Raw genomic sequence first — 23367 nt, forward strand, 5'->3', positions numbered from 1 at the left:
TGTTGTGTTGTATCGAATATAATATTATCTAGTTATTTATAGTAGGTAGGTATTCAATGACATATTGTAGTATAGATGTGTCGTATTATGTATAACGCCCACGGTGGCCGCGCGGCTTAGCATTGGACTATTATGCCGTGGGTCCCAGGTTCAAATCCTGGGTCTGGCAAGTACACATATTGTTTTTCAATTTGTGTGTGAGTCAGGGTAAGACCTAGGTAATAGTTTGAGCAAGTGGCTGACATCCATTCTGCCTTTGACATCCGTGTAAAGTTCTGAAAAAGGACGTTTTCATTCGATTCTGTTGCCCTCATTATTCCGAACAATAGTCAGAAAATATATTATATCATTAAATTTAAATCTCTTAAACTTAAATTGATGTAATTACAATATACCTAGTGTAATTATTGTAATATTTATTTTGACAATCAGAATTATTCGTATGACGTTCGGGCATAGAATCTTTTATTTGCGAGGGTGAATATCCATACAAGAATAAATATCATTAATGTAATACAAAGTGCACCGATAGATGGCACTAAACTAGTTCCATGACTGGTTTTGTCGTTAGGACACACTCAATTATGCTTATTTATTACAAATATGATTGTGATAATAAGTTTAAAAAAATAACTAATATAATTAAGTATTTGTTATTCCAAATTTTACTGTTTTCTTTTAACTTTTTACACTCGTTTCCCGTACGCTCCGTGGTGGCGCTCTATTACCGTGAATAATTTTATTCATCACCTGCGAATCTTTTTCGATGTATAATCTATGACTCAACGAAGTGTAAGCTGTGATGAACGAATGTAGACAGTAAAACAGATTCATCTCCTCTGCGCATGCACAAAACGTCTCGGTGTAAAACCAGAATTTAAAAGTTGAAGAGGAAGTCGGCGTTGTAGTGACTAAATGGGGACGTAGCTAATATGGATTACAAGCCGCCGACAAGTAAAATAATATTTTTATTACTTTGTTATGAAAGGCGCTGATAATAATAATTATTTTGTGCTCCTCGCGCTCCTTATTACATAGGTGAAGCGTAATGCGCGGGTGGAAGGAGTGTCATTTTGGTTGTATTCACGCTTCACGGACCTACTTCCTAGTAAGCACCCTGATTCGCCGCTTTTGGTGGGCTTTGTCATTAAGTATCGGAGTATAAAACAATTTAAGTTAGGAATCTTGACGATATCAGATTAAATTTAGTTAAAATTAAGATACCAATTAAACTAAAACAATTCATTAACAATATTGCCATCATCATAATTATTCATACATTAGTTTTGCTAAACTATTGTATCGGCAGCGACTGGCATTGTGTTCTAAATTCAAATGTTATGAAAATTACACTGATACTAGTAGGTACCCAACAAACAGTTATAATGATGTATTTTTGACAGGTTAATCAATCGTATTTTATTTATTTATATTTGAAATCATTATACTCAGTAAAGAAAAAATGTAGCAAATTCTATTTTTGAGATTAATATTTCAAATTAATACTTTAATATTTTCACTGTGTGTATTAAATATAAAGTTATAATACGAGTATCATATAATAGCTATCGCTTAGCGCAGGGGTCGGCATTTTGTCAAGTGAGAAGAGCCAAATTGTCAAGGAAACAGGATAACAAAGGAACCAGGGAGCCGCATATAAATTATGTAATATACATTTGGCTTCCATGCATCGCTCTTCATAGCATCGCTTTTCATAGCTTCTGGCAAATAGCTACATATTTTTAATTGATTGTAATTTTTCATTCGTTATTCTGCTTCGAACTTTATTTTTTATTTGGTTCATAGATGAGAATGTTTGTTTGCATATATATGTAGAGCCAAAGATTGTGAAACTAGTTTTTTTAACGCGTCATATTATGTTTCAGGCAAACTATGCCACGTAGGTATCAAATATTATTGTTTCTATTTTAGGTAGTTGTTTTATAGCTGTCCACTTGTACTGAGAAATCAAATTGGATTTATCTCTTTCGAGTTCTTCCTGTTCAGCAGCTCTATCTCATAAACTCATAAGTTATAGATAAGGCTGCTTGAGATCAGGTGAAATTGGAGTTTATGTCTGAAGAGCCGCATGTGGCTCGCGAGCCGCTTCTGCCGACCCCTGGCTTAGCCGATGCAACAAGAAAACAGATATTATGTCAAATTATTAATTAAATTTATCGCTAATGTCTCTCCGTTTTTTATGTCGATGAAAAAACAAACATCAATCATTGAAGAGAGTGACGGAAAAATCTCTCTCCTTCGTTGCTTTTCACAAGAGTCTAGGTCTAGAACGATTCGGTGACGGCGATTGAACGCCAAGACAACTGAACGACGGACATCTGAATGCCGCACATATGAATGAAGTGTGCAAAATTAAAACACGTACTTACGTTCCGACGTGAACCAGCAATTAATATACTAGAATAATTTATCTACCAATAATGAAGTGACGCAAATGGTAATGGTTCTGAAACAAAATTATTTTTATTAATTCTACATTAATTAGGTCATTTCAACGTGTTTCGGCCAATAAACCCATCTTCAGATCGGTCGACTATATTGAAGTTGAAAATTCAGATAATATCCTGTTGACACTCTCGGGCTGTTGTGATAGAGCGAGAGAGTAAATATGTAAATATCTGAATAATTCAAAACCTCTCTTACCTCATAGTATTTCTTGCTATTAATAGTTTTGTCTACCACCTATATTTTCTGTTCTGTTGCTGCTTTACTATTCATAATTATATAATTATGGTGCATTAGCATTATGGTTTTACTGATGTATATATTATTTTTTGTAGATGACGTAACACAACAGAAAGAGAAGACACGTCCCGAAAATTTAAAAGAAAACTCTTTGGTGTTAAGCAGAGGGCTAAGCCTAACTGTAAAACATCTAATCCACACCAAGGTTTCATTGATCTTTAAAATTATCATGGTAATTATTTTCATGACTGTATAAATTGAAACTGTTGAAAAGTTCATAATAATTCGCACGCTTAATAATAAAGTGACCTAATCCAAAAAATGCGATTTTTCAGGACAGCCAAAAAACAGATTTACACATGGGGCTTCTCTCAATGAAATATTGATTTTAGGATGATTTTAAATGTTACCACAGTTTTTTTTTGTTATAATGATAATTTGTTAAATTGAGATATATACTGAAGTAATTTTAATAATGGTAATTGTTGATTAAATTATTTTTGGGGATTTAAAAAAAAAGTTATTATTTTAGGTCAATTTATTACAAAATATTCGAAATTGTTTTGAACGTTGTAAATTGTAAAACGACCCATATAAAAATAAAACATGTGTATCTGTATGTAAATGTATATCTCATATTTTGTATTATATCGACTTATGTCTTAATTAGTCATAATACATTTAAACATTTTTTTGTAAAAAAGGGACATAAGTATGAATAAGTCACTAGCATTGGTTGAGAGCTTTTCGCAGTAAACGAGAAGAGAAACAAATATTAACACAATGCTTACGGGCCCTTTTAATTAATTTTGTAATTTACGTGTTAATTTGCATTTGAAAAGTAATTAGCAAAAACACAATTTTGTGAGGCCTGTAAGCATTGGGTTAATATGATATATCCTCTCACTTTATTACGATCGTTAAGAAGATGGATTCGCAGCCCAAAACAGCAATCAAAGTATCCAGGTGCTGGAATCAAATCCATATGAGAGGCACACTTTCTTTTGTGATTCGTCTACCTGAGATGATAGAATACTCGAAGAGTCACGGTGCCAGGCCCAGTATGTGATAGTGGCACACACTCCTCACTTCCCTAACTTGAAAAATAATGAACTCCGTGTGCGCATGCCAAAAGAATCGTATCTTTATTTGCTTACTTGACAAATTGCAGAATTCCAATTGAATCCTCTGAGAATTTCCTTTCATTATGTCGACTTAGAACTCTCGCCCACTACGACGGCTAGTCTCTATGACGCGTCGCAGCGGCTGGTGAATCAGCATTATCACTAGCCGTCGTAGTGGTTGTGGGCTCTGGAAGAGAATAGCTATCTTAGTCAATTCGACAGTAGGTTATAATAATCGACCATTGCGATTCGGTTTCGACGAGAGATAAACTCTCTTTTTTTTAATTTTGCTTCATCTTAACGGAGTCGAAGAAGGTCTCTTCTCATTTAAGCTAGACCATAATAGAATCAGTCAGAATATCAATCGGTACACACCTATAAACTATAACTTTGAATAGTGTCTAAGGTTCGTATGCTCCAGTGTACACCTCCACAACAGTGTAGACTTTTCAGTTGGTTACCTTACAGATGGTAAAAAAACACTCATTATGTTTTTTTAACAACATTTCAAAACGGACTGATTTATGTAATATTCAAATTAATCAAAAATATGATATCATTTTACAACTGTCACTAATCTCAGCGTTGATCGATCGAGCTATAGTTAAATGTAGTTATATTATTAGATGTTCAGTACCCATTGAATAAATATTTTCTGTTTCCGATCTAGGTAGTGATGGCAATATTTTTTTCTTGGGTATTCGTACTACGTGAAAATTCTGAAAAGCCACTTGATGGGACAATAAAACTGAGCATCAATCTGTTGACATACCAGGAGCAGAACCCTCTCATACTGTATTCGACTGATGGTACCAATCTAAGCGCTTTCGACAATATCTTTCATGCCACATTTGAAAATGATCGAGACGTCTATTCAGGTCAGTGAAGTAGAAATAGAAATAAATAATTAATTTGGAAAAAAAGTCTATTGTATAAAGCCACATGATTTTAGTGTTCGATCCTCTGCTAAACAAGTGCCATCTCAATGTATTACATGTTTACGGCGGTGGGATTTGTCCTCCTCCACAACCGCTCTCCACTCACTCCAATCTCTCGCCACACTTCTCCAGTTACCGGATCTTCCTATATGAAGCCAGTTCACTTCTACGGCGTCTGCCCATCTCCTTCTTGGACGGCCTCTGGGTCTCTTCCGTTGGGGTAGCCACTTTGTCATGATTCTTGGCGCTCTAACTACAGGCATTCTCACCACATGTCCCGCCCATCGTAGTCTTTGGGACTTACAGTATCTTATGATTGTTCTGATTATGAAGCACCAAGTCTCACAGCCATAAGTGAACACTGGCCTTATAATTGTTTTATAAATTAGAAGTTAACTTCTTCGGCCTAGAATTTTCGACCCCCCCAGTCGCTTGCAGGCATGCCAGCATTTATTCCCGGAGATAAGGCGGATTTTTATCTCCTCTGCTGTCTTATTTTGGGTATTTAGGCTGGATCCGAGATACGTGAACTTGTCCACCCCTTCATATGCATGCTGTCCTATGTCTATATTCTGCAGTGGTACCTGATCGGGTGTGCTGACTATATACTTAGTTTTTGACTGGTTTATTTGCAGCTCAGCGTTTTCTGCTTTTATTTTCATAGTGCCACCATGGTCGATCATCCTATGTTTGGATTTGCAATTACTATGTCGTCAGCATAAGCGCACATCTGCGTTGTACTGTTATTACATACATTATACATCATACAAATTACATACATATTATAAAAAACGAATACACACAATGTCAAAACCAGTGTCATTTTATCACGTGACCTGAGGCCTTTTGTATAAACCTCTCAGTTTTGTATTTGTAAATATGTATTTCGATGTGCAGGATTCGTCCCATAGTCCCGAGGTCTATGTGTCCGACTCTCATGATAACACAAATTTCTAGATCAAAATAAATGAATCTACAGTTACAAAAGAAAGCATCACCGCCAACAATAAGGCTACTATTACCATTTGTGCACTGTGGAGAACTTAGATGTATTTTGTTTACTTTTGTTTATCTGGAGTCACATGTTTGCAGCAGCTGACTTTTCTGAAATAAATGCCTATTTGAGGGCTTCTGGAACCAGAGATAAAAGGGTCAATATCATCTGTAACAAAATCTAGCAAAAGATCAATTTTGTTTGCCATAGAAAAGTATAATAATAGTAGAATACTCCAAACTGTTCATGAATGAAAAGTAACTCAAAGTTAACATCAATATGAAATAATAGTATGATTTTAATATTTCAGCCATATTGGAAGAAGGCAAAGAAAACATCAAAAGATACTGGAATAGAATGCCGATTGCACTGTCTCTAAGTAACAACACATACAATGGCTTCTACTCTACGTCACTGCACCACACCCTGCCGACTGCGGTGAACACTCTCACCAATATACTGGCGGCAGAAATGATCCCCTCTCTAAACAGCAATTCAGCCATCTTCGTTAACAACTATCCCATCTCAGACATTGACTCAAAGGATATCTTCAAAAATAATGGAAAATCATTATTCAGCATTATGATTTGGTCCATCGGCCTAACCATAGGTAAAAAAATCATTTAAGAGTACATATACAATACAATATCAATATCTCTTGATAATGGCCTCTGCAACGAGCCCGAAACGTCGAGTAAAGAAGGAAGAAGGAGACACGGTGAAAACCCAAGAATATACTACGATAAAAAACAACCGTGAAAGCCTCAAACATTATAGTACACGCAAATTTCAATGTTTTTTTTTTAATTATCGTCTTGTTTTGTTAATTTACACAATCATTTTTCAAAGCTAAATAAACACTAGTATTAAAGATTTCTTTAAATTGAGCGAGAAAAATAGGTACTATCTGACGCTGACGTAGTTTGGTAAAAATTTATTGGTTGTAAAGTTACATTATCCTGTCTGTTTTCAAATTAATTATGTATGGTAAATTATTGATGCGCGCAATGATCTTTAACAATTAAGCTATGGGCATCCTACTTAATTGCGATGAATTTAACTAATAGTTCTTACATGAAATTCTTATCAAAAGCGTTAAATCAAGTAATAAATCAAGGTATCAATTAGGTGCCTTAATTATTATAACCGACATCCTGATCACTCCAAATTTTAGTTATAACGTATTTGTACTTGCTAATAATTTAACAATAGTTTAGTAAAAATTAGTTATAGATCACTGATTTATATCCAGAGCTGTACACAGAACCGACACCCAGAGCTCTGTTCTGAACAGTATTCATCATATAAAAATTGTGGAACCCATACAGGAACAATTTGGAACAAAGAATAGACACCTCATAAAAACATTGGGTTTCTGGTTACGGTTATAATATAGTAGTTTTTTTGTGAAAAAGCTACCATGCGCTCACAAATGCAATAACAATGTTAAATCTTCAGATACCTACGCACATTTAGCAGGCAAAGCTAAATCTGTTTTTAAATCAGTTCGCTTTCTTTTTGAAGCCGGTAGAGCATAGTCTAAAAGAGATCTCCTCATGTAATTTTACTCTCTATAAAATATCTAAAATTTTGCCATTAAATCGTACATAATTTTGAATATTTTATGGATAGAAGAATATTTTTTATCTATTATGGTTTGGTTTAGGCAGGGTTAATGAATTTAAAAAAAACTAACTGACGTCTTCTTCCACGGCGCTACATCCCAAGGTGGGATTTGGCCTCCTCCACAACCGCTCTCCACTCACTCCGGTCTCTCGCCACACTTCTCCAATTACCGGGTCTTCCTATATGAAGCCAGTCCACTTCTACAGCGTCAGCCCATCTCCTTCTTGGACGGCCTCTGGGTCTCTTCCGTTGGGGTAGCCACTTCGTCATGATCCTTGGCGCTCTAACTTCAGGCATTCTCTCCACATGTCCCGCCCTTCGTAGTCCTTGGGACTTACAGTACCTTATGATTGTTTGCTGTTCAATCAGCTCTTCCAATTCGTGGTTCATTTTTATTCTGTAGTTCCCATTTTCCAACGTGGATCCAAAGATTTTGCAGAGTATTTTGCGCTCGAAGACAGCTAATTTGTTTTCCTCGTTTTGAGTTAAGCACCAAGTCTCACAGCCGTAAGTGACCACTGGCCTTATAATTGTTTTATATATTAGAAGTTTACTTCTTCGGCCTAGAATTTTCGACCCCACCAGTCGCTTGCAGGCATGCCAGCATTTATTCCCGGAGATAAGGCGGATTTTTATCCCCTCTGCTGTCTTATTTTGGGTATTTAGGCTGGATCCGAGATACGTGAACTTGTCCACCCCTTCATATGCATGCTGTCCTATGTCTATATTCTGCAGTGGTACCTAATCGCGTGTGCTGACCATATACTTAGTTTTTGACTGGTTTATATGCGGCCCAGCGTTTTCTGCTTTTATTTTCATAGTGCCACCATGGTCGATCATCCTCTGTTTGGATCTGCTTGTAATTACTATGTCGTCAGCATAAGCGCACATCTCCGTTGTATTGTTATCTACCCATCTTATCTACCCATCCTCTTATGTTGGTTTCACGAGCTATGGATTCCACCACAAGGTTAAATACCATAGTGGATAGCGCATCCCCTTGTCTCACACCTGATTTGATTTTGAAGCTTTCAGTTTGCTCATTTTGCACACTGACAACTGCTTGAGTATCCGTCAGTGTGGTCTTTATCAGCCTTACTAATTTTAAGGGAATTCCCAATATTTTTAGGCTTTGCAGCATCTTATCCCTATTCACGCTGTCGAAAGCTTGTTTAAAATCAATAAACAGGTGGTGGAGTGTCAGGTTGTATTCGTGCGCTTTCTCCATAGTTTGCCTCATGAGATGGATGTGATCTATGGTGGATCTATTTGGTCGGAAGCCGCATTGGTATTCTCCCAGGATTTCCTCACCATAGATCATTAACCTGCTGGATAGAAGAATATTTCTTATCTATTATGGTTTGGTTAGGCAGGGTTAATGAATTTAAAAAAAAACTAACTGACACCATCTGTAATATGTATTCTAATTTCAATGAAAAAGTGTGCACTATTTTTGTCGGATCACCAATAGCATAGGTACCAAACTATTATTTTTTGGTTAAGGCAGGGTTTAATTGATTTTCAAAATCTAACCAACAATATTTGCAACTTGTAGTATTATTTCAATGAAAGCAAATACATATAACTGACAAAGATTGGTGTGCACTATTCGGTCCTGTCGGTCCTGAAATACAAATACAAATAAATGAAGGAATATCTTGTATATTCTACCGGGTTTAACTCCGGGGCTCGATTCTGTCATAATACAATTTGGAACCCTAATTCCGGGGCTTGGTTCCAGTTCTTCAAAATATTTAACCAAACTCTGTGACAGTTAGCCTAAGTAATAATATACTATTATGCCCAATTATTAATTTTCCCATATTTTGCCCATATTTTAACGCTTTGGGGCCCAAGACCTCAAATTGTTTAAATAAATCAAAATTAAAAATGGTTTTATAATTGCATGTAGATATTTATTATAAATAAAAAAATATATATATATTTTTTTATGTATAGTTCAGTTATTAAGGTGGTTACCACTGGGCAACTAGAACAAAAAAACATAATATATTTAACACATAGAAAATAGCAACTAATTGTATATAATTTAACATAATATCTTACCATAATAGTTATAGTAAATTGAACGGACTTTTAATGAATTATATTTACTTTATATTACGACTACATATAATATAAAAAATATTTAGAAAGACTTACCAGACAATATTTTGATGTTTTAAAATAAATTGAAATATCTTCATGTGACAGCACTCAAAGCATCTAACTTCGGTAGATACAATCTTTTAGGTATAAATCTGTTTTACCCGTTTTTAGATTGTGAACTTTATTTTTAATAAATATGACTTTATAGTTTATCATAAATGTGGCTACTCAAAACTAGATGGCAATGGCAGTACAAAAATAATAGCAAGTGGTTTCTCAGTGAAACCACTGGACTTTGTTCTCGTTTTAAGTAGGTATCATAAACTAAGAACAGTTATTACCCAAAATCTGTTTAAACTATTTTTAGTTGGTATAATTATAATATTGTTCCCTTTTTTCTTTTTCAGGAGCATTTATAATGCAATTCATGTTCATGCCTTTCCCAATCAATGAAGGGAGGTCATTTTTCCGAACGCTGCAGCAGATGACTGGAACTAGTCCAATTCTCTATTGGTTAACCACCTTCCTCTATGATGTTGCTATATGCGTTAAACTAAGCTATGCGGCTATTTATATTATGTGGCTTACTGATTCCGACGGAATATTCAGTATATCTGATACATGGGGTAATATGCCTTGTCATACGTGACTTCATTTCAAAACTTATTAAACTAGGAACCTACTAACTATTTTTTTTTTATTCTCACATTATAATGGAGAAATAAATTTGACGGCCAACTATGAGCTACATGTAACAATGCGTGTTACGATTAAAAAGTGTTTTAACATACCAAAGTACCATTTTTACAAGAATTCAACGTTTACTAGGTGTACCTAATTCATCATAATTCTATAAAATGGGTTTAAGTCATAATATTCACCTCATATAGAAATTGATCTTCGATGCGTACATGCATGCTGTCAGGCTTTGCGGGAACATAATTTTTTAAATTTCTTTTAGAAGTAAGGCAGGATATTAAAATTTAAAACAAACAATAATGACATTCTTATTCTCCTACTAGGTGTATTGCTCGTTCACCTGGCTGTTCATTCTATGGCAGGACTTACGTTCATGTACATGCTGAGTCTGTTCACAAACTCATCGGATATGGGCTACATCAACCTTTTATCGATCGTCATGTTTGGTAAATAATTAATTATTCACGTATTATTATTATTATCTTATATAATATGTATGCTTTATAACACTACAACAAGATACCCAATGACAGTTATGTAGAGAAACAATTATTATGTATGTACCTAGTAGTCGAAGTAAAACAATGAAATACCCAGGCTTTGAGAAAATCATATATAATGTAAATGTATTGCGAATTCTAAGGAAATCAAACTCAGAGCCCTCGGATGAAAGGCCAGCGCTTTACGCACTGGACTATAATCGTGAGCCTCCTAAAGGTGATTTATTCATATCAAATAGTGGTGTATAACCATTTTGTGTATTTTTTGAAAGTTTACTTGGTAGAAACAACCACCTGCGGGTCTATTCTATACACAAGGCTGCTTTCAGTCGGCTACGGCAGCTAAATAGGGTAGAAAAGTATCGAATTATTAACACTTATTGTAACAATTACAATAATTTAGTTATGATTGTTACAATAAATGCTAGTTTTTAACATTGGCTGTGATAGATTTTAGACCGAGATAGACAGTTTTGACAGAGCAGACGGCTAACTTATTGTAATTGTGATTGATTAGATACTTTCCTACCCTATTTAGCTGCCGTAGCGGACCGATAGCAGGCTTGTGTATAGAATAGACCCGCAAAGACACTAATTACTAAATATTGCCTCTATCATTGTATAAATTTTTGTATATTGATGAGATTTCATCACAATTCCTACTTCTGACAAATACACAACACACCAGTTTTATAGCTTATCTGTAACCGATAAAGTACACATTTACCAAATTGAAAAATAGTTTATAAATGGACGGACGATGCAACATTCAAATTTGAAAACCCATATTGTACAATGCCGTTTCTGGAGGCGGTTCGGACCCGAACCCCCCTTGTGTCGTCTATGATATATTTTATGTTATGATCATGTCATGTTAATTTCTGAGATGAGAAAAGACAAGGAATTATCATTACATAGGTATACAATTAATATTATTCCTACAATGTCTTTAGATTCTCCAGAATGACGGCACTGATGACATTATGAGATCGATGTTGTTGAGAGGTGTCTCATAGGATATTCATCAACATCATCATCAGCCTGAATCTATCCACTGCTGGATGAAGGCCTCTTCAAGCTGCTTCCACTTCTCTCGGTTGCCACGTACTTCCGCAGAACTTTATCATTTCATCGATCCAGCGGCCTCTAGGTCTACCTTGCAGACGTATTTTACCTCTTGGATACCACTGGATGACTAAATTTGTCCAACGATTGTCTTTTCTTCGAGCTATGTGTCTAGCCCATCTCCATTTGAGGCTTTTAATGAACTCTATTACATCGCAAACCATTATCTGCTTCCTTATCCACTCATTCCTCTTTTTGTCATTTTACGTTATGCCCAGCATTCACCTCTCCATACCATGTTGTGCTACTCTAAGTTTCAGGATCTCTCTTTTGCTTAGGGTCCAGGTTTCACACGCATATGTGATTACAGGAAGCACACACTGGTTGAACACTTTGCGCTTTAGGCACAGTAGAAGGTCATTTTTGAAGACATTATTCAAGCGGCCAAAAGCACTCCAGCCTAGCTTTACTCTGCGAACAATTTCATCAAATGTACACCCATCTATAGACACTTGTCCCAGATAGATGTAGCTTTTCACCTGTTCGAGCTGAGTGCCATTAATGAGGATCTCTTTTTGGCCCGCAAAGCAGTTGAACATGACTTTTGTCCTTGTTACATTTATTTTCAAACCTACCTTGTTGCTTACTTCAGCGAGTTCCTACATTCTGCTTTGGAGGTCTTCTGAGTCTTGCAAGAAAATTACTATGGACTATTATCTAATATATAAAAAATAATATTTGTGTGTTTGTGTGTTTGTTTGTTCGTATTTAATGCGCAGCCATACCGTTCATCCGATTGCGATAAAACTTTGTAAACTTATTGCTTGCATTTGCGGGAAGAGTATAGGCTATACTAATATATAAAAATGAATGTCTGTCTGTCTGTATGTCTGTCTGTCTGTGTGTCTGTCCCGTATGCGTTCCTATACCATTCATCCGATTGCGATGAAATTTTGGTAAGTGGTTGTATGCACACCCATGAAGGTTTCTGAATTAGAAAAATCATCATCTTCTTCTTCTTCTTCATTCTATTTTCTTTTATTCATATGGTTCCTATACCATTTATCCGATTGCAATGAAATTTTGGTAAGTGGTTGTATGCACATCCATAAAGGTTTCTAAATTAGAAAAATCATCATCTTCTTCTTCTTCATTCTATCTTCTTTTATTCGTATGGTTCCTATACCGTTCATCCGATCGCGATGAAACCTTCGTCAGTTGTTGTGTTAACACCCGCAAAGGTTTCTGAAATAGTACAACCATCTTCTTCTTCTTCTTCATTTTATCTTCTTTTATTCGTATGGTCCCTATACCATGCATCCGATTGCAATAAAACCTTCGTCAGTTGTTGTGTTAACACCCGCAAAGGTTTCTGAAATAGTACAACCATCTTCTTCTTCTTCTTCATTTTATCTTCTTTTATTCGTATGGTCCCTATACCATTCATCCGATTGCAATAAAACCTTCGTCAGTTGTTGTGGTAACACCCGCAATGGTTTTTGAATTAGTACAACCATCTTCTTCTTCTTCTTTTTCTTCTATTCTATATTCTTCTATTCGTATGCGTTCCTATTCCATTCATCCGATTGCAATAAAATGTTCGTCAATAATTGTGCCAACACCCGCGAAAGTTTCTGAATTAGTACAATCATCATCTTCTTCTTCTTCTTCATTCTATCTTCTTTTATTTGTATGGTCCCTATACCATTCATCCGATTGCGATGAAACCTTCGTCAGTTATTGTGGTAACACCCGCAATGGTTTTTGAATTAGTACAAGTATCTTCTTCTTCTTCCTTGGTTCCTATACCAATCATCCGATTGCAATGAAATTTTGGTAAGTGGTTGTATGCACATCCATGAAGGTTTCTGAATTAGAAAAGTCATCATCTTCTTCTTCTTCTTCATTCTATCTTCTTCTATTCGTATGCGTTCTTATACCATTCATCCAATTGCGATGAAAATTTGACAAGTTGTTGTGCGCAAGCCCGCGAAGGTTTCTGAATTAGTACAACCATCTTCTTCTATTCGTATGCGTTCCTATACCATTCATCCGATTGCAATGAAACTTTGGTGAGTTGTCGTGCGCACGCCTGCAAAGGTTTCTGAATTAGTAAAACCATCATCTTCTTCTTCTATTCGAATGCGTACCTACACCATTCATCCGATTGCAATGAAACTTTGGTGAGTTGTCGTGCGCATGCCCACGAAGATTTCTGAATTAGAAAATCATCTTCTACTTCTATTCTTATGCGTTCCTATACCATTCTACCGATTGCAATGACATTTTGATCAAGTATTGTGCCCTTGCCCGCAAAGGTTTCTGAATTAGTACAATCATCTTTTTCTTCTTCTATTTGTATGCGTTCTTATGCCATTCATCCGATTGTGATGAAATTTTGACCAGTTGTTGTGCGCACGCCCGCGAAGGTTTTTGAATTAGTACAACCATCTTCTTCTATTCGTATGCGTTCCTATACCATTAATCCGATTGCAATGAAAATTTGGTGAGTTGTCATACGCATGCCCACAAAGATTTCTGATTTAGAAAATCATCTTCTTCTACTATTCGTATGCGTTCCTATACCATTCATCCGATTGCAATGAAACTTTTGTCAGTTGCTGTGCGCACACCTGCGAAGGTTTCTAAATTATTATTATATAAAATACAAAGTTTGTTGTTTGTTTGTTCCATCCAATTTTGATTTTTTTTACTACATACCTATTAATAACATTAACGCATTCGCTGCTGAGTAGATAATGAGATTTTAATTAGCACCTTTAAAATGCACGTTAATTTCATCGATCGGCCGCCTGGTCATTACGCGCATGTGCGTCTTCAGCGTCCAAAGTATTAATAACGTTTTCATATTTTGGATTCGATTTTAATTTAGTGTTCTTATGTTTGACCTTTACTCCTATTAGAATTATTTTCATATTGCCATATTGTATTACACAGATATTTTAATATTGAAAAAATAATTACCTCTTATTATTTTTCAAATATCTAAGATAAATATAACCACGAAGCGACCCTGTGCGAAGCCGGGTACTTCAGCTAGTAATATATAAAATATGTAAAAAATAATATAAAACATTAGTAATATGATGGGATTCAATTTGTTGCTCCTTATAATATTTCAGGTGTACTATTCTCTGCGATTGTCTTCTTTGAAAAGATGTCAAAGTCAACGACAATATTTCAAGGGTACGCATTGAGTTTTCTTCTACACATACTACCAAGCTACTCATTCAATCATGGACTTCTGAAAATTGGTACCATAGGAAATGAGAATGCAATATGCCGGAAACAATTATCCGACGACTTGTGTTGTAGTAAGTTCGCATTATTATAAAAACACTGGCCTACAAATTTTTCACGCCTTTTCTGAAAATTTATGTTTTTGTTAGAATAATTAATTATAAATTAAATCAATAAAAATATATGACGTACAATCAATACAAATTATACATAATACATGATAAATAAAATTATGCTCTTGGATATAAAAATATCTCCAACTTTCCTAAGAGTGAGAGTAATAATTTTAGCAAAAACTGCAATTTAATACATTTTACTAATAACTTTCATTTTAAATACCCAATCAAAATGCATCTGAAAACATTAAAAAGACTCATTTTAAGTTTAAACATTAACTCACAATTTTAGAAAACGATATAAAAATAATACCTATGCGTTTTTGCAAATTCGATTTTTATTAGTTTAAGTATTATTTTATGAATATTTTTGTCATTAAAATCCTGATAAATTCTTTAGATTTTAGGTGAAGAATTTTTGAAAAACATGGCCTTAAATACCTACCTATCTTGTTTCTATTTCTATATTTTTATTTCTATTTTAACATTAACAATATTCATGAAATACGGTATTCTAATAAAAATCAGTTTCACAAAAATTACCAAAATATTTTAACATACTCATAATACTCGTATGTGTATTGATTATTGTTAATTGAAGTTATTAATTATATATTAAATTGCAGGTTTTGTTCGTTTGTCTAAACTCATCGTAAACTCAGCCCTAGTGGCGAATATTTATATTATAATAAAATACAAATAATAATAAAATTCTACTATAATTGACTTGCCTTGTTAGATGTTTATCTACTCAATAGTGGATAGCTTCTAGAATAATATAGAAAAAAAAATCATCAAAAAAGTGAGCAATATTATGTTTGGTTTTACCTCTTAAGGGATAATAATAAAGAAGTTGCTAAATGTAAAAATTGCAATAAAACAATAGGTGTAATTACCAGTGGGGCACATACACATCCAAGAACACTTATTAAAATAAATTATTCAACGATCATTCGAAGAAGAAAGACATGTGCCAATAGTTCAATTACATACTACCGTAAAGTGGGGTGACTTTGATCGAATTTGATTTTATATTTACGATATTTTGAAAACCGACTATAGGAATAGACTGAAAAAATAATGTAAATATTGCATTATAAATACCCACCGAATAATAATATTAAATTGAAATTTTACAAATACGTATTGAAATAAAAAATAAAATGTACCCTATCAAAGTCACACCATGGGGTGGGGCTACTTTGATACCTATTTTTTGTATGCTTTCATTAGTTTATATGTGGGACTTCAAATCCATCCCTATATTTCATTTTTTTTTCAATTTTTTTTTCAGGAGTTACAAGCTACATTAAATAAAATAAAAATGTGAAAACGTATTTTCAATCAAAAAAATAAACAAAAAAATGTACAGATTTGCATTTTAGCATTTATTCATCATGTTATCAAAAAAGTACAGGGTAAACAACAAAGATCTAGGAAAATTTTTATACGAGACCAAAATTACAATACAAAATAACCAATAAAACTTAAAATTATACAATTTGAACTTAGTTTTCTTTTGTACTGTCGCACCATCTTATTCTGAAATTAAAAACATGGAAATTAAAAAAAAATCACAAGAATATTCTTAAAATTTAGCAACTACACCATCTTATCTTCAGTATAGGTATTAGGTGTGGGGGCGACTTTGATACCCCGTATCAATGACGCCCCATACTCTAAATCAGTATGTTACACAAAAGTGTACTTCACCTCAATAAATAATTTGAATTTAAAATATGAAAAAGAAATGGTGATATCACTATAGTATTTAAATAATCATTGGATTACTACGATGATAATAAAAGGGTACTCACATTTTATAGCTCTTCAAATAAGACACCAAATTCACCTTGATGTTTACGGATTCCGATATACACCGTATTTGTAGTTTGACAGGTAGACCATAGATATATCTTTTAAAATAGACCGGTAACTTATAATTATACCGTTCCGGTGGGTACTGTGTTGCCAATATCAAAATCATTTTCAAAGTATCAAAGTAGCCCCTCGATTTCAATGTCGCCCCATTTGACGGTATATAAGTATTTATTAACATCAGCATCTCTACCATATCTTACCTTTAACTAGGTATTTCAAAAGTTACATATTTATATTATATGTACTTATGTAGATATTTTTGCCTTAAAATATAAATATTTTAAAGAGATTTTTATATCTATATATTTTATTGGTTTATTGGTTTATATTTTCGCATACACCAGCATAAATACCGGTATTTGTATTTTCATTCGGTATTGCAATCCCTCGTGAGTAGGTACTTACTATAGAAAACCGTGACACAGACATTCTTTCTGAATTATAAAAAAAATCTCACCTAATAGACTTTTTGTTCTATTCGTAAAAAGAATGCATATTCAAAAATTAAACTGCATTAAGTAATATCAAAATCATCCATCCATCTATTAAATTATATTTTCAGATAACGAATGAGCTGATAATTCTATATTTATGCAGACTGTAGATTATATTTATAAATAATACTGAGAGTACCTACTTGATGGAATTGGAATTTAAATTATAATTATTGATGTGTTTTATAATTCCATTTTGCCTTTTTTTCATCTCCAATCACTATGGACATTCACGTATGGTACCTAAATATACAACTGACGCAGATTATGTAAAACTCCGATCAATTTGAATATTTAGTAACATTGCGCCCTCTAGATTCTAAGAATCCGGAGGATCCTGGTTTAGAGTCTATTAAGTTTAGTCATGTCTCACATTGTGGGAGTCCATAATAAGTGTGGAGTGGTGAACGAATGGCGAACGAAACATAAAAATAGTGTATTTGTATAATAATATGCATATTTAAAGATTAAGTCAGAATCGAACAACGCACTGTAATGTTCGGAAGATTAAAATCCCATATCACCCAACCATTTTAGCTGCACCTGTATATGTATAGGTCTCGACTATATTAAATAATACCCACTCAACTCAACTCACACTCCTGGACTGCTTAATATACAAATTCTTAGAGACCTGATCGCCTAAATTAATTATTGTGATTTTATCAAAATATTTCAGGCAGAGATGAACAGACAGGAGCATGCAGAGGCCTCAAAGACTATTATTCAGATAGCGAGTTTGGAATATCAACTGAGCTAATTTATCTTGGCGCAACAACTATTGTTTTCATTGTGAGTATTTTTTATAGACTTGCATTATTAATTAATTGATAAGCTATATTATAATACATAATATTACAACACACAAACTTACAAACACTTTTTGAATTATATGGGTCCAATCACGAGCGGAGTGGAGCAGAATCTATGGCACATGGTTCAAAACCGTAAATATGTGGTTCAGATCATGGATAACCTCCAGCTCTAGCCCTATTCATAAGATATGACTAATTGTGAGACAAATGTATGGCAGAAGTGTCGCTCTTCTGCGCAGCCTCTCTGTCGTCACGAAGTGGAGACAAACGGATACATAGTGGCTTTTAGTCTTCGGCGTTCCATTCTGCATGTGCGGCGTGTGCAACGCGATTCGAATATTTGCTTAAAAAAGTTGAAATAATTTTTATAGTATAACAATTTAATGAATCCTTTGGTAACTACATATTATAACACAACTACGTGTTTAATATTTTCTTGCCTTTTTATCGGAAATAAGCGTTTGTGGTTAAAAAAAAACCTAATTTCTTCTATAACAATTTATATAGGTCCATATAGAATTGCAAGACATCAAAATACTTGGATGCTTTTGTCCTCTTAATAATATTGTTTTGTACTGCATCTCCTATGACGCCAATTAAATATTATTTGTTATTATGTTTTCCTAAATATCTTTAGTAGACACACCTGGAAGATGTTCTTGCATTATAGGGTTGAATTTTCTGAATATTTATATCAATCTACTGAACAATAGTTTCGCGTTTTAAATGTTATACCTACTGCCCTATTATAAAATATTTAATTAAAAGTAAACTTCAAGTTATCTTATTTATTAGAATATTGTCAAGGGGCTCTGTTAAGCGATCGTATATTCCAAGCTCTGATTAATTTGTCCTTTTTTTGTTGGGGTCATCTTTTTATGATCAACACTTTTCTGAAGCTTATGTTGAGATTTCATAACATCAGGGTTCTTTAAGGGGTGAGGTTGACAACCCCCCACGCTCAACCCCGCAAAATAATATTCGCATTCCCAGTGGAATTTTTAAATTCGGGTTTTAATATGACATAAAAGTGGAATATTGATAGCAGACATAAAATATAGCTTGCCCACTTAACGCCAGTGAGTAATGTGAATGACAGCAAATGCCACATTCAGTTGTTTTGCTGCTAATCAGTAGTGAAAATAATATTAGTACAGTGAAAATAATGTCCCAGCTGAAAATGAATATCGCCCTGAAGATGAATATTATATCATATTTTACAATAATTGTAATATGTTACGTATACATCTCAAAATACCACACGATTTAATATACCATAATAATTTATTTACATGTATGATTGGTTTGCAGACAATTCTTCTGTTAAGAGAGTATAAGAATAAATTAATGTTGTTCTGGCACAGACAATCTTATAAATATTTAAAACGACAGGATGATAAATACGGTAAGTACTCCTCAAATATTTTGTTAAGCTTAGGCATGTAGTAGGTATTACTAAGAAAATTTACCGATTTGCGAAACATGTATTTTAATAAATTTTACAAATTATTTAAAAGTATTTTAATTTGTCAAAACATTAAATTGACAAATTTAATACTTAGGTACCCAACTGTATTTCGAATTCGTAGATAAAAAAAACTGTTATAAATTAGCGTTTGTTGAAGGCTTCAATAAACTTTTATTACATGTTTTCTATTGCCCAATCGTTGATATTGCATAATATGGTGTATGTACTATTGTGTCAATCGAACGTTCGATAAAATATACTCGTATAGTGTACTATCACTATCCCTGGGACAATCCCAGCAGTTCAGTGCAAAATTCCAATGAGACAGCACGTCACTTATAAGAATGTCAAAAATTAAATTATTGCACAGGTTGAGTGTTATTGCATTAATTAGAGCACTGTTTCTCAACCGGGAGCTTGTGGCACCCTTCGGGGCACAGCGTATACCTATCAAAAGGGCCAGTGGCCAAAAATCAACTGAAAACGATTAAAATTATTGCCGAACTTTAAATTCATAAAAATACTACTCGTATATTTGAATAAAATACAACAGCAAATTTAATTAGGAAATGTTCACTGAAAAATCAAATCAAGTCCACATCAAATCGCCATTTTCGACTCTGTAAGGAATCTGAAGAAGATTTTGAACGCCTACTAATCACACAGAGATTCAATGGATATCAAATGATAATGTCTATGTCGTGATACTGCATTTTGGGACTGATATGATAACTGAAAAAAAAACACATTTTTTGGTTATAAACAGAGATGCCAGTTATTATAATGTCGTAATAACAAAAGCCACTGAAAAGGTGCCCTGTTCACATTTCCAAAATCTGGCCAACATATCTATAAACAAAACCATAGACTAAAATTATATTGCGATATGATACTCTATTATACCGGACTAACCGAATTGGATCGTCTGTAGATTTATATGCCACAATCGGCTGTGGCTTTATCTTAGGAGCTTAAGAGGATCAAGCCTGGAAAAAATTAACTGAAAATGAGCAAAGAAAACAAATATCTAAAACACACTTATTGTTTTACCTTAGAAAATAATTAAATGTGTATGTAGGTACCTACCTAAATTCATTTTGTATTTGGCTCACATTTCCCCAACAGCCAACAACCCAACTATCTACATATCTAGAATATCTATAGGTATCCCATTCTTTTGTTTCATTTTAGCATAAAATCATACCTGCATTTTGAATGTTTACTCAATATGATTTGTCATTCTTACAGACCCTGACATAACATTCAAAGGAGTGACCAAACAATACGGGAATTGGTGGAGTAAAGAATCCGTGCAAGCTGTGACAAATGTGAATATTAAAGTGTATTCGCGTAAGTACATGACATTGTCATACTGTAATCAAATAAATCAAAAATACATTTAAAAAATGCCAATATAATTCATAAATTATAAATTTTTAAAAGTGCAAAAAAGCATATCGAATAATGTGAGCCGAAAATCTGAGAAGCATCTAATCTGTCCGTAATTAGTATCTAAAGCAGCGATTTCCAAACTGGGAGGCGCGAAAAGTTTAACACAAATGTAGCCACATGTTTGCAGTTTGCAAGTGCATAGTTCATAAAACGACCAATAGTTATAAACTACATATAAAAAACAATAATATAAAAGTTAGGTTGTTTGTAAACCTGTCTGAAGATATGGAGACTAATTTTATTATACCTCACTTTTGTACTATTGTGAAATGTGCTGGCTATCTCGTGAAAAAAATTGTATAAAAGGGTCACATTTGTTTAGGAATGAAAAATTATTAAACTTGTCTATTTGGTTGAAATTTTATCATGTAATCGCTAACACCAGTCCGTCGTCCACCCGCTATGGTTGATCTTTTAGGAGCTTGTGGAGAATACCAGCTAGTTAGTAGGACTAGTATGACTGATACAGCCATTGTTTAATTCCATAATACAGTAGTGTAGTACCTATAATACCCACTGATGTTGATAAAACATTGTACATAACATTATGTAGACTGATTGTTATGTTGATTATGATGATTATAATTTTGTATTCAACAGGCGAATGTGTTGGCATATTGGGTTCCAATGGAGCTGGCAAGACAACCATCTTTAAAATGCTGGTGAGAGAAGAGCTACACTCCGGCGGAACGATCACCTTCCGGGTAATAATCATAATATTTAAATTTATATTTATTTATTTAACATGTCTTAGAACCTATTAAATAAATTGAAGATATTGACAACATGTCATTTAGCTATGAACTGCATTCACAATAAATTAGCAACACCAATAGTAGGTTAGTTTTAATTCTTAGTAAAACAAACAACTGTTACTTATTTTATAGTTAGGTACCAGGGATACAGATAACCACAAGCGCAATAATGGCAGAGCCTTGCTAACACCGCGCTTAAGTCGGAAAAAATACTTAACGAAATAAAGATATTTTCTAACATAGAGTAATCGGTTCTAACTTTAAACTCCAGAATGTAAATAGAAAGCCAGATGAATGAACACTCTAAATGGAGAAGCTTACAAATTGGAGTGCTCGATAATTTTCCGAGAAATATTAACGTGTGTTTGTTGTTTTTGTATAGAACAAAAATAATATGCAATAACAGTTTTTAAATATCTACTCAATTCATATGCACTGCATATCTACTCAACAGGCAGTCAAAGTTTATCAACGCCGCAGGTGAAAAAATCTAATTTCTACACAATATACCTACTGTCAACAATAAAATTATATTATAGTCTTTAACAAATTTGCGGACACATGTTAGCTAATTCACGTTATTGATATGACGCATATTTATATTTTAAATTTTCAACTTAGATATATAGAAATAAGTTAAGTCTTAAGATACGACACTATCTAATAGAAATAAGTTCGCACCGTGACACAAGTAGCAGAAAACATATTGCTTTAATCCAAAATACGACTTCTATTAACGGCCCACGTACGCCACGAAGGTCAACATGGAGATTATTTTCAGAGCATAAGCCTGGACATTCCGTAAACGTTGTAGATAATCTATTTATATAATTTTGAAGCCTTATTATCCTTTATATTTATTTTAAACATTTGATGACTGCATAAAGTATTTTAATTACATAAAACCTAGAGGTTTAAAAGAATACTATTTCATATAATAAAAATACTTAATGCAGTCATCAAATGTTTAAAATAAATATAAAGAATAATAAGGCTTCAAAATTATATAAATAGATTAACTACAACGTTTAAGGAATTTCCAGGCTTATGCTCTGAAAATACCATAAAAGCTCCATTTTGACCTACGTGGGGCATGTGGGCCCTTAATGTCGTGTCGTATTCCATTCCACAGTACAGGACGTCAATGGACGTTCTGTCATATCACATCTCACAAAATACAATGTTTATAGATGTCATGTTCGCGAATGTGTTAACCAGAATATGGTCTCCACAAATAGGGATTGCAATACCGGTATACAATTATTTATCGATATAAAAATACTGATTTCAAAAATCCAAAATATCGGTATTTTCTGTATTAAGTAACTAAAGCTGTATTGAAGCTGATTTTGTATGTATAGGTA

At 33.7% G+C, this 23367-nt stretch overlaps 1 protein-coding gene across 1 annotated transcript in view; it reads left to right on the forward strand.

Moving 5' to 3' along the window:
• Positions 1-847: 847 nt before the first annotated feature.
• Positions 848-23367, forward strand: part of LOC147074258 (glucosylceramide transporter ABCA12-like) — a 42876-nt gene continuing 20356 nt past the window's right edge. Inside the window, exons 1-11 of the mRNA XM_085944054.1 lie at positions 848-954; positions 2802-2938; positions 4501-4708; positions 6073-6372; positions 9905-10123; positions 10520-10642; positions 14905-15096; positions 18193-18305; positions 19640-19733; positions 21045-21146; positions 21849-21952. Of these exons, the coding sequence (XP_085800180.1) occupies positions 933-954; positions 2802-2938; positions 4501-4708; positions 6073-6372; positions 9905-10123; positions 10520-10642; positions 14905-15096; positions 18193-18305; positions 19640-19733; positions 21045-21146; positions 21849-21952 (1614 nt within the window). The 5' untranslated portion in view covers positions 848-932. The remainder of the gene's footprint in view (positions 955-2801; positions 2939-4500; positions 4709-6072; positions 6373-9904; positions 10124-10519; positions 10643-14904; positions 15097-18192; positions 18306-19639; positions 19734-21044; positions 21147-21848; positions 21953-23367) is intronic.

This window comes from Rhyacophila brunnea, unplaced genomic scaffold, assembly GCF_057557595.1.
Source record: "Rhyacophila brunnea isolate RB1 unplaced genomic scaffold, BYU_Rbru_1.0 scaffold_16, whole genome shotgun sequence".
Taxonomy (NCBI): Eukaryota; Metazoa; Arthropoda; class Insecta; order Trichoptera; family Rhyacophilidae; genus Rhyacophila; species Rhyacophila brunnea.